The 16,376-nt window shown below is 37.5% G+C and overlaps 1 protein-coding gene across 1 annotated transcript; it reads right to left on the reverse strand.

The window, feature by feature from the left end:
- Positions 1-949: 949 nt before the first annotated feature.
- On the reverse strand, positions 950-15,452 carry LOC123663709 (PHD finger protein 12). Its single transcript, XM_045598374.1, has 15 exons — positions 15,371-15,452; positions 15,061-15,245; positions 14,792-14,938; positions 13,167-13,381; positions 12,485-12,627; positions 11,401-11,475; positions 11,000-11,133; positions 9,908-10,026; positions 9,458-9,642; positions 7,474-7,719; positions 7,010-7,222; positions 5,891-5,910; positions 4,686-4,824; positions 1,895-2,097; positions 950-1,618 (listed from the first exon to the last, which is right to left on the reverse strand). Exons 1-15 carry the CDS (start codon positions 15,416-15,418, stop codon positions 1,411-1,413), a joined length of 2,280 nt encoding a protein of 759 aa, XP_045454330.1. The 5' UTR covers positions 15,419-15,452; the 3' UTR covers positions 950-1,410.
- Positions 15,453-16,376: the final 924 nt, after the last annotated feature.

Raw genomic sequence — 16,376 nt, forward strand, 5'->3', positions numbered from 1 at the left:
AAGTATCACCGCACCTAGCGTGCCGACGGCTCAGTCTCAACCGCCTGGACATCAGAATAGTTGTTGGCACGATTACCGGCCACATGGCACTCAATCACCAACTATTCATCATGAATGCAACAGACAGCCCTCTTTGCAGGGGCTGTCTGGCTGCTGAAGAAACAGCCGCACACGTAATCCTGGAATGCGAGGGAGTGGCCGCACACCGGGCTACCATCCTTAAGGAATTAAGGACGCTCCGAGAAGCCTGTGAACGCCCCAGGAGGTTTCTGAGCTTCTGGAAGGAGCTGGGCTGGCTGAACTAGCCAGCCCACTTTTCACGCATTATGGACCACCTTTGCGTCTAAATGCGGAAAATCGAGCCCAATACAAATACAAAATACAAGTATTAAGGAAATTTAGTATTTTAGAAAATAACAAATACCGTAAAATAAAATAAATCAAACAAAATAATAATAATAATAATTCAAACTATTAAGTGAAATAAAAAAACATATGTCTAGTCATTTTTGTCGATAGTATAAAATTACATAAATAATTTTAAAAAAAGTTTACTAGTAATATTTTAGTTTTACAAACGTCATATTATACAGTCATGTGACTGATATTGCGTCACTTCCGTTATATATTTTTCTTATGGTTTTAGTATCACATTTTTTTCAGTTCGGTCGCCCAGCCAAATGTCAAGCCTGCCGTTAGGAACTTCGTTCCAAAAATCATTCACGTTTAATACTTAGACATTTTATTATTACTTAATAAGAAAAGTGAAATACTGTGTTGTGTAACAAATCCAGGTTGTCACTACAGTACCAGTGTGATATAAAAACACTTAAAATTGAGCTATTTGTAGCCAGTACGAATATTTTTACTCTTATAGTAGCTTGATAACTAGACACTTAGAAAGAGAGAGCACCAAGCTTATTAGCTCTGAAAGGTTCAAAATCATATCATTCAACATTTTGTTATATTTTATCTTCACTTTCTTATCAGTAGATGAGTGCCAAGCAGGTTTTGTAGTTAAACCAAAAACAACAGCCTTTTTATGACATTTTCTAACAATAACTTAATAAAAAGTTCTTCTTAAGTGAGGCACTCAAGACAGAGAGGTTGTGGTAGTGATAGATAACGTGTGCGAGATATCTCCATCAGCAGTATTACTTCCCATATAAAAAGTTAACAATCACATTAATAAAACAGCTAGGTGTGAGTAAAATTTTACATCAGATGTGTCACATTGTAAAAGTTTTCAGTCACACTATTTTCACTCCTGAATCGGCAGTCAGAGACCAAGCTCACTAAGAACTATTAAGTGCAAAATACCACAAAGTATCTACACTTTAGTATCACTTAGTTGAATCCACAAATTTACACTTCACAATGTTCACATATATTCACTCATTACACATTTATTTAAAGCGCGGGCTCGTCCAAGGCCGGCAGGTGAGGAAAGGTCTCGTGGTCGGTGATGCTGAACACGTAGAGGCGGCACCCGAACTGCAGCAGCGCGCCGTGAGCCAGCAGCGCCGAGCCCTCCCACGCGCCGCGCGTGGGCGGCGCCGCGTCCGGGCAGGCGCAGCCCGCCTCGCGCTCCCCGCCCACCGTCAGAGACCCGTTCAGACTGGAACATGTCACAAATTTTTATATGCCAGATACAATCATTAATACTTTTTTTTTTTAAATATATAACAATATATATCCACAGGCTTATAATGCCCGTGCTTTTGTTATTCCAATTATTTGTTTGTTACTGTCGATACCTTGACACCTACATATGCAACTTAGAGGACTAATTAAATCGTTAATACTTTTGATTCGAGTGTGATGAAAGAAATCTCATGGATTCAGATTTGATTTTAAAAAGACAAATATTTGTGTATAATTCTAGTAGCGTTACCGTGGTGGACGCCGCTGTCGTCGGCGTACAACTCGGCGCAGTGCAGCGTCGGGTGTGTCGCGTTCGGGTTCTCGTTCGCGGTCTGGGTTGGGTTCCGTCTCTTGCTCGGGCTCGACAGCTCGCGTTACGTCACAAGCAAATAGTACTCCGTTGACGAGCGAGCCCCACTCCGAGTAGTTGATCAGTTCAAAGTGCCGTGTCACCTGCGGGATATACGATGACGATTAAGGCTTCGTATGGTTAACGACATGGTTCATATAACAACGAAAAAACCGTTTCTTTCCTGTTGTGAAAAAATATACAGTTGAATTGGTTGGTCTCTAGGTGCAGTTGCCAGTGAGTCTAATTTCTGCTCCAGGCTTAAGAGTTTGATACCTATTCCGAGTTTTAATGTTAATATTTATATCAGTCAGTTCAGCCTATTCCTGTTCACTGCTGTCCAGCAGGCGTAGGCCTCCCCAAGTTCGCGCCAGACATCCCGGTTTTCCGCAAACCTCATCCAGCCTCCACCGACAATCTTACGTAGATCGTCGGTCCAGCGGACCGGAGGCCGTCGCACACTGCGTTTGCGACGCCTTCCGGCCATCGACCAACCCACTGCCATTTCAATGTGATAATTCTGTAAGCTATATCTGTTACTTTCGTTCTCTCGCGAATAGTCTCATTTCTAATCCTATCTTTGAAGGGAAACCGTTGCTTTAAGCTTGAAGACCAGTTCAGTCAGTTTTCACGTCTCGGCTCCGTGTGTTAACACAGGCAGGACGTCTTCAAGCGTTGCGGAATTCTCCTATCGGGTTCCTACTCGAAGTCGTTGCGGCCAAGTTGGATGGCATAGCCTAGTTATACATGATCCTGAACAGTTGTTCGAAAAGGTACCATCGACCGATACCGGTATCGGTATGACTTGGTTGTTAAACATAACTTTCGTTTTGCCCAAATTCATACCAAGACCGACTCGTAGGAAGGATTTATTTAGGCCGCCCAGCATTTGGCCTAGTTCCTCAAATGTCAAAGATGACGATATCGTCGGCAAAACAAAGGTGCGAGATGTATTCGCCATAGACGCCTCGTCCCTCCTAATACAATATCTTAAAAACATCCTCCGGTGCTAGTAAGCAGTTTCGGCGACATTATCCACCTGTCTTACCCCGCGCCAAAGGAAAATTAGTCTCGTTCCATGGGCTTGGATATGGACGGTTGTCGTCGCCGCGTCCTACGTACACCTCCATAGCTCGATATATTACCAGTCGATATGACATCTCTGCAGAGAAAAGTCCAAGGATTTCAGTATTTTTTATAAATACATTATGGATATGTTATATGACGGCGCTATAGCATTTCAAAACCCAGCGTGCTTCGGTGGTTGGTCTTCTTCAGTTCAGTCGAAGCTGCTTGAGTAGCGGGCATCTTGCACCTACGCCGCATCAGATCCAAGGCTCCGGAAGAACGTTTAGAGTGCTTCGTTGATTTTGTCAACTGAATGTGTCCAGTGTGTCCCAGTAAACACACCGTTTTCACCATGTTATCGGTCAACTCGACCACGTCGATTTTGGAGTTCCAGTTAGAACTGCTCTGAGCCATTTGGAGCCGCGTGGTTGGAGAATAGATTTCATCACGCGGGTCCGCTCTTTGCGTAGGCTTATATTCAGAGTGCCCCATAGCAGCCAGTGGTCACTGCCGGTATTAAGCCTATTAACCACTAAGAAATTTCTGAATAATATGCCTTTTATAATTAATCCGGTTCTCGTCACAGTATCAGGGCTCTGCCATGTCTACCATCTTTGGTGCTTCTTCTCGAAAAAGAAATTCATCAAAAAGAGCCCTTCTGACTCAAGGAAGCTGACGAGTATCTGCTCCCTGCGATTCTTGCGCCGAGTGGTCGGATTTTCGATTCGTCGCGGTCTTTTACTCCCACTTTAGCGTTATAATTTCCCATAACAACGTTGTAGAAGGTCGAAGTAGTGCCATGTATGGCTTTCGATATATCATCATATAAGGCTTCGATCTTATCGTCAGCGTGCCAAGGTCGGCGCGTACACCGGTATAACTTACAGGGTGTACTTGTCAGTGAGTTTAAGTACAAACTACGCTACTCGGGTTGACACATTGCTAACTTCCAAAACGTTGCTAGTAGTCTGGTGGACCAGTAAACCAACGCCACCTTGGAAAAGCACCACACCTTACCACCTACTTCAAGTTCGGTGAAGTGTCCAGCCGTTAAGTGCGTCAATTAAACGTTGCAAGGTGTAGTGTTGGGTCGCAGCTTCTCGTAACACGGTGGTTCCTAGCACCCACCGTTAACGCGACCGCTGCCGTAACCGGGAATAGTGGGGCTACTGGAAACTGAGGGCCGAAATTTTTAACGCTAACTCATTAGAATTTTTTGCCCATAGTCACCAAGCTGGACAGGAGAGATGGTGATCGCAGCGATGACTTATCACACCGAAGCCTACCGTCTTCGGTCTATGTATTTAAAAAGCTAGCTGTAGGACACAGAGACACACACAGACACACACAGCCGCACGATATTAATTATATTGTATTGTAATGGCTCCTTGGCCACGGCCAAGAATATCGTTTATAGATTGGTTAAATAGTTTTTTTAAATAGTTTTTAATATTTTGTGATTAGTTTAAGCTGAACCTGTCAAAATTGCATGCTGTGTTCACTGTAATTAGAATGAACATTGTACACCTTTCAAATTGTTACATACATAAACCCTTTTTTTATATTGTATCATTCAATTTGTGAACCGAATAAAAAAAAAATATACTGCGCTAGCCGGGGTCACCTCGTCGCAGAAGATGACGGCGTGTCGCGGCGACACGTGCCGGCAGCGCGCGTCCAGCACCACGTCGCAGGCGCTGTCGCTGCCCACGGTGAGCGCGGACAGGCGCATCGCCACCGCCGCGCCCAGCGCCGCCTCGCCGCTGTAACGAGCCGTGCTGTCAATGGTTTAGTATCTACGTTAGGCAAATGGTGTCTGTTAACTTCTATTAGCGTCTGTTTAGTTAGTTAAGCCCCTAATTACTAATAAGTGGCTTTTTATAAAATATGTCGTGTCGGTCTTTAGCAACTCTGTAAAGAGTATTCTGTTACAAATTCTAGCATTAGTCCACTAATAAATTAATTTTATTGTCATGAAAAAAAATGAATAGTGTGAATGTCACATTTCCTTACGCCCCTTTTGTGATTACTCATCATGCAAAATAAAGCGTCCTTTATTGTGATCGTTTTTATGAACGACTTCTTGATTAAAAAAAATTACTGATATATCAAATTGATATATAAAATTACGGATAAATAGAAAAGTGACATTAATCAAAAATAGCAAATTTTGCAATACACGCATTTAAAGTTCTTACTTTTATTAAAATTACTTTTTCCTTATAATTTTTATATTTACATGTAAGTGTTAGACATATATCATTTTAAAGCTATTTACATAAAGATTAAGATATCGTTATTATTAACCGACTTCAAAGAAGGTTACTCAATTCGACCGTATATATATATTTTTTATGTATGTTCGGGGATAATTTCGTCGTTTATGAACCGACTTTGATAATAGGGTACTACGGGTAGGGTAGTACTAGTACTACTTTCGGTAGTAAAAAATAAATGATAAAATTTGATAAAAATTAAAATTTATAGAAATACACAAATATTCTGATTTGGAATCACAAAAGCACATTATTGTTTTATTATATTGAAATTATAATTTGTATATTTTAATCTATATATCACGTGACCTAAAACACGACCCGCTATGGTATGACGTCGTACGGACAATAACAAAATTCTGTCAGAGCTGTAAACAGCTAGGTACCTACATATTTATCAACTTTAACTTCAAGGAGTAATACTTGAGCTCTTTCGTTAGTGCATTTCATTTATACCTATTTATTTATTTATTTAAATGCAAAAAGGTTTTGTAAAAACTGATAGTACAAATCTGCCAAAAATTGATTCAATGATGGTTGCAAAGTTTTTTACATGTAACCCAAACTTCTGTTCTGCCGAATTTTGAAATATTAAAACATTTTTGTAAGTATTACTTGTTATATTATACTGTTTTTTTTTTTTTTTTTTTTCGATGTAGGTATACCTTATTTGAAAAATAATGTTAGAAAATGTTAGGTTATTTTTTAATCCTTATGTTACTGCCAAATTAAAACTTAATAGTTTTTTTCTAATGCTAGTATTTGTATAACTAGACACTACAGACGATGGCTATTTTAATTCATTATTTTACAAAAAAAAGACCAAATATTTGTAACTGCATTGAACGACAAAGACTATATGTATAAGGCCGTGCTATAAGGTATTGAACTTTTGACGTATTGTACGAGTTCGGTCTTATATACGTCGTACACGACTTTTGTTATTAACCATATTACGTCACCAAAATGGCTGTTAGCGTTTTCGCGGAAATAAAAAAAGGTTTAAAATGTAATTTAATTTTATGGCATGAAAGCGTGTTTATTTTGCCGAATGATATTTTTTTTGTGGCTTTTTATTGAAAAATCAAGATTGTGAAGTACTTTTTCAAACATCGCGGAATACCCTATTCTTTTTTGTTTTTGTTGGAAAGAAGATATTCCAAGGGTGGTAACATGATAAGGAAATCAGGATCTGATGATGGAATCCCAGAGAAATCCAGGGGAACCCCTAGAAAATCGTCGTGACGACTAGTGCGTTTGTTTTTCTTTTTTTCTTGTTCTTCATCTACTTACGTTCTATTACTTGACGATGCAATTGAAGTCGATTTTTTTGTTTGCTAGTTACTAGACGTTTTTCTACAATCAATATGGCTATGACCGCGGAGTACCGAAATAACACTGGTGAGCTTGACGTGTAATTTTATAAAGGATCTTTTATCCCTATAAAAATAATATTGCTAACACTCTTGTCATTTTTCCATTTAACCGACGATATGCATATAATTACAAGTTAAATATTAATTTTAAAATGTAACATAATTAATTAATATTATTATATATTTATGTTATTCCAGGGTACTAACTCGTCGGGCGGCCGCAGCACCTCGCACAGCGCCGCCTTGACGAGCGCGTCGGCGAGGTCGAGCGCGGGCGGCGGCGGCAGCGGGCGCGGCGGCGGCGGCGGCGGCGCGGGCCCCCACACCAGCGCCGCGATGCGCTCGCGGTCGGCGCGCGCCAGCAGCTCGGACGGCAGCGCGCCGCGCCGCACGCCCAGCCGCGCCAGGCGCGCGCGCGAGGCGCCCCGCAGCGCCGCGGCCGCGCGAGCGCCCCACGCGCCCGGGGCGCCGCGCCGCCAGCGCCCCGCCTGTGCCTCGCCCGCCGCCACCTGTCGGGTTAATACGTGCTTGATATTGCTATATATTTGTTGCGCATATTGTCGTAAATTCCGTTACAGCTCGTGGCAAATATCGGTATCGACCCACCACTACAAATTTCCAATTAAAGACTGAAGCATGTCATCAATAATATAAGTAGTAGTACTTAATTAAAATTTAATCATTTTAGAAATTTTGGTCATTCAAATAAAATATTGATGCCAAATTTTTTATTTTTTATAATAACGTTAGGTAAAAGTACCTGTTGCAAGCGTTGCCAGGCAAGAAGCTTGACCAGCCTCTCATCGAGTTTCTTTAGCTGCTCTTCCACCGTTGCCAGCAACTCCTCGACACCCTCCTCTGCACAGAGTTCGAGCCGCTCAGTTTTGGACGTCCTTTTGCCTGGACTTTTAGTATCGCTCTGAGACACTTTCCTTTTCTTGACTGTAGTCGTAAGACGTTCGAAATCAGAGTCCGAAAAATCACTGGACTCGCTATTTTTTTCAGCCTGAAAAAAATTTTATAATTATTGGACATGTTTCTTTTGATATTTTTACATATTTTTTATAACTATCTACTAGTGCTTCTGCTTATCAATGTGTTACTACAATTTTGCGCTCTGCAAAGTTGAGGTAAATTTGTTCGCAGCACGCGAGTCGCATGAGCCGCGCGGTCTTTGTGCTATTTGGTTTAGTGTGACAACCAAAAAAACATCTTGATCTTTTTTTAATGTATAATCATCATCATCATTACTTCAGCCTATCGCAGTTCACAGTTGGACATAGGCCTCCACAAGTTCGCGCCCGACATTTTGGCGCGAACTCGTGTGTTTTGCCCATAGTCACCACGCTGGGCAGACGGGTTGGTGACCGCAGGGCTGGCTTTATCGCACTGAAGTCGCCTCTTACGACACGCACGAAAAGGGGGGGGTCTAAGGGGGTGTCTACATTCTTTACTGCCGTAACCACACAGCAGTAATGTATAATAAAAACGAATTATGTTATAAAATGTTTTATACATAATTAATTTGTTAAAATTTTCAAGTATACACAGTCAACAGTAGTAACAACAGTCAACAAATTTAAAACAAAAATAAAAAATCAAATTTATGAAATAAATTTTTTAATTAAAATTGATTTATTGTTTTAAGCTTACGAATTAATCGATTATTTACGATATAAATAAAATAGTCTTTTATTATGCTCTAGAAAATTCGAGTGTGAATGTGAGTTGCACCATTTTGGATGCAAGTAAACCATCAAATTTTGCTGGCTTTAATTTTTTATAAACTTAAAAACACAGACAAACAGATTTATTAACAAACAACAAAACAAGCAGCTATTTGTATTGATAATGTGAAAAAAAGATTTTAAATAATACATTTTCTTAGTTTTCTAAGAAAAATATCGTTTTTAAAATTGTACTTATTTGGAAAATATTCGTAAGTTTAAAATTTTACTACGGATTAACGGAGATACGAATGTAAAAAATCTAAATAATGTATCAACAAAAACATATTTCACATATCACCATATTCTTTAAACAGTTTCATGACAGAGATTATTGAAAAATAGGACTTCAAAGTATACATTTCGACCGTTTACGCAGGGAGGCAGCTGATGAAAAGGTTAATAAATTTGTACACACAATATAAATAAAATTTCTGATGCCTAATGTTACTACAACAAAGGTTGCTCTATTACATTTCAAAAATATAAATTATATTATTGCATCCAATAATTTTACAATTCCGTGGATTGTAACCGATTTTTTTTTTTATAAAATTATTGAATTCAACTATGTTATCAAATTCGACAGTGCTGTTGTGTTAGGAACACTGTAACAGATTTATTTATTTATTTATTTACAGAAAAAAAAATAGATACAATTTATGTGATAAACAGTGCAGCAAAAACAATTAAGTAACAGTTTAACAGTGCACTGTGTTTCTAAAGTAATAATACTAAAGTACACACGATATTATATACTAATATAAAATATGTTATAAAGCTATAAAAATAATAGAATATCCATGTGAATATAATTGAAAAGAAAAAAAATAACATTAAGTGGTTAAAGAATATTATAAATAATTATAATAAAAATAATAAATGCGGCCATTTCATCCTCTCTCTACATGTTGGTCTAAAAGATTATTTTAAATACACTTCTCTTCAATTAGAAAAGCTCCCTTTGCCAAGAAGAGTGACATTTTACTGCAGTACAGTAGGATACAAGAAGCTCACCTCGGGCTCGGTCTCCGTATCGGCTTCCTCCTTTATTGGCGGTCGGCGCGCTTCCCTCAGCGGACAATCGCCTTCACCGGAGTACTGTGGGCACGATAGGTTCATGCAGATCTGATGTTTACCACCGTCTGCTTCCTCGTCATCATCGTCACTAAGCGCTCCGCCGACCTTGAGGTTCCTCAGGACTAAAATAGAGATTCATACTTTACAATTTTATCATAGGTAAAACTATAATATTTTTAGTCAAAGTGAACTGAAACGTAAAGATTGTATTGCAGCTTTGTTTGAAGAGTGAGAAAGCCTAAAAATATGCGTTTTCCGAATCATTCTTTATGAACGTTTTTCACCTAAAAACGCAATACAGGAAGTGATGATCAGTGCCAGTGAACATGTCGAGCGTCGTGTGTGATGAGATAGAGTAGGTGTGTAGGTGTGTAGGTGCGGCCTCACCGTCCCGGCAGCGCACGTAGTCGCGGCGCGAGGGCAGCAGCGGCGGCGGGCGGCGGTAGTGCTGGCGCACCATGCGCGGCACGTGCACGCGCCCGCGCAGCCCCACCGGCACCTTCACGCTGCACCACGCACACACACGTCATTGTTCACTTTTTTTAATGCCTCAAAGGTGGTAAGAATGTGTACGGTCATCATTTAATTACATCATTTATTTTAATTTTATGATAAAAATTAAATTAAAAAAAAACCCCGATACAATAACCTGAGTTGCCTTTAAATAATTGTGTTTGCTCGCAAACGAAAAAAAAACCGACTTCAATTATATCGACAAGTAATACAACGCAGATCGACGAAAAAATAGTCAAGCAACCACGCGTTATCAAAGATTACTCAAAAAGTAGTTATCAATTCTCGATAAAATTTAAATGTGACCACATGATAAATATCAGCTTTCGATTAAATTAAAAATTATCAAAATCGGTACACCCAGTAAAAAGTTATTGCGGATTTTCGAGAGTTTCCCTCGATTTCTCTAGGATTCCATCATCAGATCCTGGTTTCCTTATCATGGTACCAAACTAGGGATATCCCCTTTCCAACAAAAAAAGAATTATCAAAATCAGTACATCCAGTAGAAAGTTATGCGGTATAATACAACGTAGGTCGACGAAACAAGCGTCAAGTAAAAACGTATTATTAGATATAACTCGAAAAGTAGTTGTTAGATCTCAAATAAATTTAAATGGGACCAATTGGCACACAACACCTTTCGATTAAAACAAAATTTGTCGAAATCGGTCCACACAGTCAAAAGTTCTGATGTAACATACATAAAAAAAAAAAAAAATACAGTCGAATTGAGAACCTCCTCCTTTTTTGGAAGTCGGTTAAAAATAAAAAATAATTAAAGAAACTCAATCTTAAAGTACCTAAGTATGTACGAGTATTATTAATTCTTAAAAAAAATACATCGCGTTGGGGGACACGTCAAACTTATAACACCCCTCTTTTTGCGTCGGGGGTAAAAAATCATTCATCAGAAGTGTTTTGGCAAATCTTTTTTACCTGAGATGAAAATAACATAATACAAACCGGAAGGAGGGTCGAGGATTGCGCGCGCGTCGTATGAAGTCCACTTTGACCGCGTGCTGGTCGATGGGTCCGCTGAAGCGCTCCCACAGCGCCACGCGCTCCGTCGCGCTAACCGAGCGAACCATCTTCCAGTCCTGGGTATCGAGTACATTTAGTATTGAAAAATATAAAGAACCGACGAGAAAGCAAAGGTATAAATATATAACCATTCATCACAGTATTACTTTATACTAATTGATCATTCTAGAGAAGTTTTAAGGTAACCAATTTGTTTATTCTAATCTACAGCTGATTGGGTACTTTGTTTCCTTGCATTTCTTTTAAATATCTGCATAAATGAGTAACAAAAATTCTACCCCCACAAACAGTTTAATACATAACATGTTTCAAATAGTACTTACAATATACTGCTCGACATGATTGGGGCACATCCAGCGCCCAGTGGGCAGAGCAGTCAGCGGTGGATCCAAGCAATCCTACAAAGTGTAAAAAGTGCGAAAATTTGATTCAGTATCAATAAGGTTATAGTAAATTGTGAATAAGTTTGATTTTGAATTAGATAGACTCTGTGTGTGTACTGATAAAGCTATAATGCAATAATAAATAGTATAAATAAGACTATAAGTCGGCAAATGTCCTGCTTAACACTAAACCTACCGGCAATTCTTGTACCTATTCCTACCGCGCACGGTCAAATTGCCCGGTTATTAGTAAATTAAAAGTTATCGATTTTATTATTAAATGCAGATAATGGTTGTATTTTGCTAAATGTTTGCAAAATAAAAAAAATCATGAAGTTACGTCCAAATTTATATTTATATAATTTCTAAAATCTATACAAATAAATAAAATTAGAGTTTTGGTTTGTAATTTTAAAATAAGCGCTTTTTACTAAATGTATTTGGATGTATACTTGGTACATATACCAAAATCTGTCTGTCTGCTTGTTCCAGCTCGTCTCTGAAACGGCTGGGCCGATTTTGACGGGACTTTCAGTGGCAGATAGCTGATGTAATGAGGAGTAACTTCGGCCACTTTTATTTTAGAGATTTATTTATTTTATAACACTGCAACCTGAACAATAATTTTTTGTTAAATTCCACACACACGAAGTTGCAGGCACAGCTAGTTGTTTATAAAACTCAAATTCAATTAAATTTTTATAAAATAGATTATATTTAATATATTCGGCTTCCTCACACTGTTTACAACTTATTTTAGTATGAAATATCCATTTAAACATTTTTCGTACTTCAAACAGATTTTTGTTCTATTACCTTTACAAAATTTTATTTGACGAGTTTTTTGTACAGACTATTTAGAACTTGTTGAAAACTTGATACTATTTGACTAGTTATTGGTGCGGTGTGCAGTGTCTGTTTTCTACTCCACAAGTTGTGGGTTTAATGGGTTTGACCCACCCCAATTCTGTGTGTAATATATATTTATATATAAACAGCTAATTAGTGGGTAACTTGTAATCACCTGGTGAAATAATAATGGGCAGTAGTCGCACTGTAGTAGAGGCGCCACCTTGCACGTGGCGCGACACACGAAGCATGACTTTGCCGGGAGAGGCACACAGCCCCAAGCATCCACTGTTACCAGACCACTACCAGCTTTGCCTTCTATACAATAAATTACCTTATTATCAATTAGGAATTGTGTTACGGTCACTTTAATTATTGTTTTGTAATAGTTTACTTACATTCTTTATAGCACTTTAAAACATGGTTACAAATGATAATCACAGTGCAATTTTGGCAGGGCAATCTTATCTCTAAAAGATATCTCTACCAGCCTTTCTTTGGTGGTGATGAATACCGTTACCATGGGGCACAGTAGTGCAAGGATTATAAAATAATAAAAAAGTATATAACTATATAAACTTTAGTGTAAGGAAATGTTTGAGAATTCGTCCCAGCAAAAACGTAATATAGAAAAAAATTGATTTACCTTATATACTGTTTTTCTTGCAAGATAGCAATATACAAAGGTAATTTTTTTGACTAATTTCATTTGTTGAAGTAAACAATTTATACCTAATGCAAAGATCTCAGAGCAAGCTGGGTTTGATCGAGTCTTTAGTATTGTAGAGCCTAGTTTTAGTTAATAAAGATATCTGAAAAATAAGATATATAATAAGTACAAGCAATTATTACATTACCTTTTTCAGTTCCAGGAAACACGCATGGGATCCTCATTTCCCGAGGCAACTCAAACTGTTTGGGGTTCATGACCTTGGCTGCTTTCACCAGTATTTCCATTGGAGATAACTCCTTTTCTGGCTCAGTTTCCTTAGCATCTTCTTCGTCTTTTTCCTTGTCATTATCTTTACCCTTCTTCTTAACAAGAGAGTTGGCTCTACTGTTTCGAAGAGATCTATATTAAATGAAATATTTTTACAGTGTATTATACTGTCTCAATTTATTTAATTTTTTTTTTGGTTTTTTTTGTTTTTTTTTTTGTTTTTTTTGTTTATTGAAATAGTTTTCTAATAGTACACACAATTAAAACAACTATCCAATAATATAAGGTGGTTTTATAAAAAAAATTATGCTCTAATTAGAAGCTACACTGCATTCATAGACAACTTTTAAGATATTAATAATTTAAACTAATAAAAACATATATGAAAAAATTGAAGGAATTAATTTTGAATGAAAATAACTTAAGATTATACAAAAACTAGCTGGTACCTGCGACTTTATCTGCGTACAATTAGTAAGTACTTTGAGTAGCTATAGTATTATCTTCTCAATACCTATCATTCTACCAAAATTCATCAAAATTAGTTCTGCGACATACAATAAAAAATGACATCAATTTGTTACAACCAAATGTGCATTAGAAATATATTAATTTTTATTGTATTTATGGTTCACTGTTTTTGCGTTAATGGCTTACTCATAGAAGATAGATATATGCTGTTGTGGATTTTTTTGTAGGACTACCCTAGAATAGCTTGCAGATGGCAGATTTTTTTCGACTTACTTGACAATTATTGTTATATTTTGGACACTACACACACTATTTTTAAAAATTAGTCTATGTGTTATTCTAACGTATAACCTATATTATTGTAAACTTTCATTAAAATCCATTTGGTAGTTTTTGCGTGAAAGAGGAACAAACATCCATATATCGATACATACAAACATTCGGGATTATAATATTAGTAGGACAAGTGCAAGATTCTACTTGTCTGGTTCTGAATTTGTTATTGTTTAACAATGTATTATTGGAATTTTTTTTTTTTTGTTAATATAAATATATATTATGTTTATGCTTTTTACATCATCATCTCCCTGCCCTTATCCCACATATGTAGAGCCGGCACAACATGTTTGTTTCTTCCATTCCTCTCTATTATTCATCACTTGGGCGCTTACTGCTTTCTTTCTTATATCCTCAATCACACAACTCATCCATCGCTTTTTTGGCCTGCCGGTCACTCTTCGTTCTTTGACATTTATTCCTAGCATTCTTTTATCAATATAGCATTCATCCCTTTTCATTTCATGCCCATACCACGCTAACCTACTGCTCCTTTTCTCCGTCACGGGTGCTACTCCGAATGCTTTTTCCACAAGTATGTAATTTTATATCATTATTTACGTATAAATTATGTTCAAGATTATTTCCACAAACCCACAGTGGAGCAGCATAGTGCATTAAGCTCCAATCCTTCTCCTACATGGAGGAAGAGGCCTATTCCCAACAGTTCCCACTGTTAGTTACAGGCTGAATGGATATGCGTAAGATTATTTGATGAAATTACAAAATCTTTACCTTGACTTTTTATCAGTGTCAGATTTATTGTCAATGGGTGATTGTGCTCGACTAGAACGTGTACTGGCTGGTTTGTCGTCACTCGCGCGACATTCGCGGCACAGCCACAGGCCCGCTGGGATGTCATTCTCGTCAAGAGGTGGATCACTGTTAACAGTATATATTCTTTCACGGAATTGTTAAAATTATAAAAGATAGTTCTAGAAATATTAGATTCTTTTTATATTCAACTTAACAACATATAATAACTAATTTTAATGTAAGCTTACTAGCATCCAAGATGAAAGCTGGCAGGGCATCGGTCGCAGCAGATCAAATCGCCTCCTTCACCGCACGCATCACACGAATCATGATTGTGTCCTTTACCAGGACGTTTGTAGTAAGGGTGTTGAGGCTTTTTGGGTTTAGGAACATTCAAGTCTTCGTCTGGCGGTTTGATAAGAGCGCGTATAAGCTGCGAGTGATTAAATATTCATTAAGACCCCAACATATTATGTAAAATCAAATTTATGTTTAACCGAAATAAAATGGCGCTAGTGACTAGACTTTTAAGAACGCATAGAAATTAAGAGTACATACCGGCATAAGTCCGCCTGAAGTATCGAGATCATAGCCCACGTTAGACATTTTTAACTGTTGTCACGAATTAAATCAAATATCTTGTATAAAATAAATAATATTAAGGACAACACTTCAAAAGATTGAAGTTTTAGGAATATATTATCGACTACAACACATGTACATGTATTTATCACATTTTTGATCTGATAAAATAAACCAATCTTTTGATATTTATTTAAAAACACCAAGTACTTTAAGCGTTAGACTAATATTTAACAAACACTACAACACTTCAAATTACCGACTGAAAAGATGGCGGTTTGTATGCCATGCTTGACAACTGACAAGTGTCAATTTCAGGCTGTGTTCCGATTTGCACTGGGACCACCTTACAGTGTGACATCAATTTAGTATACTGTACAGCCCAAGCTTATACAAAATATAAGCTTCTTGTACAGCCGTCCCTATATAGTCATTATATAGTCAGCTATACTAATTACTATTTAAAACGAAACGCAATCCCGTATATTGTCAGCCCAATGTCAGCCGCATTTTTTGACGCAGCATTCAAATTTCAAATGAGTGTATAAAAAAATTTTATGGTTCACTAGCCGACCCGTGCCCACTTCGTTGGGCGTTAATCTATAATATAAAAATGAGTCACTGAATGTGTTGCTAAGCGCAAAACTCGAGAACGGTTGGACCGATTTCGCTAATTCTTTTTTTAAAATATTCCTTGAAGTACGAGGATGGTTCTTACGGAGAGAAAAATTCTAAAAAAAAAAATTAATAAAATTAAAGAATCGACTGTTAGGCGATACAAAGTTCACCGGATCAGCTAGTTATTATTATATTAACCAAATAACATACTTTAAAGAACGAATTTTATAGCACTTAAATAAATAATATGTTGCTCCAACGCCATTTATCAAAAATCGAGAAAACGTCGTGTCGATAGACTAAAATAAGACTAAATTAATAACGTTGAAAGACTAATAAATTGTTTTCTAATAGCGATAGATAG

This window comes from Melitaea cinxia, chromosome 20 (genome assembly GCF_905220565.1).
Source record: "Melitaea cinxia chromosome 20, ilMelCinx1.1, whole genome shotgun sequence".
Classification (NCBI taxonomy): domain Eukaryota; kingdom Metazoa; phylum Arthropoda; class Insecta; order Lepidoptera; family Nymphalidae; genus Melitaea; species Melitaea cinxia.

Excerpts from the sequence above, each read along its gene's own strand:
- LOC123663709 (XM_045598374.1), bottom strand. The coding sequence starts at position 15,418 with ATGTCTAACGTGGGCTATGATCTCGATACTTCAGGCGGACTTATGCCG. Across the intron at positions 10,027-10,999 it reads AATCCTCGACCCTCCTTCCG|CGTGAAGGTGCCGGTGGGGC; the intron begins GTTTGTATTATG and ends TGCGTGGTGCAG. Across the intron at positions 4,825-5,890 it reads AACAGAAGTTTGGGTTACAT|CGGCGAGGCGGCGCTGGGCG; the intron begins GTAAAAAACTTT and ends GGCTCGTTACAG.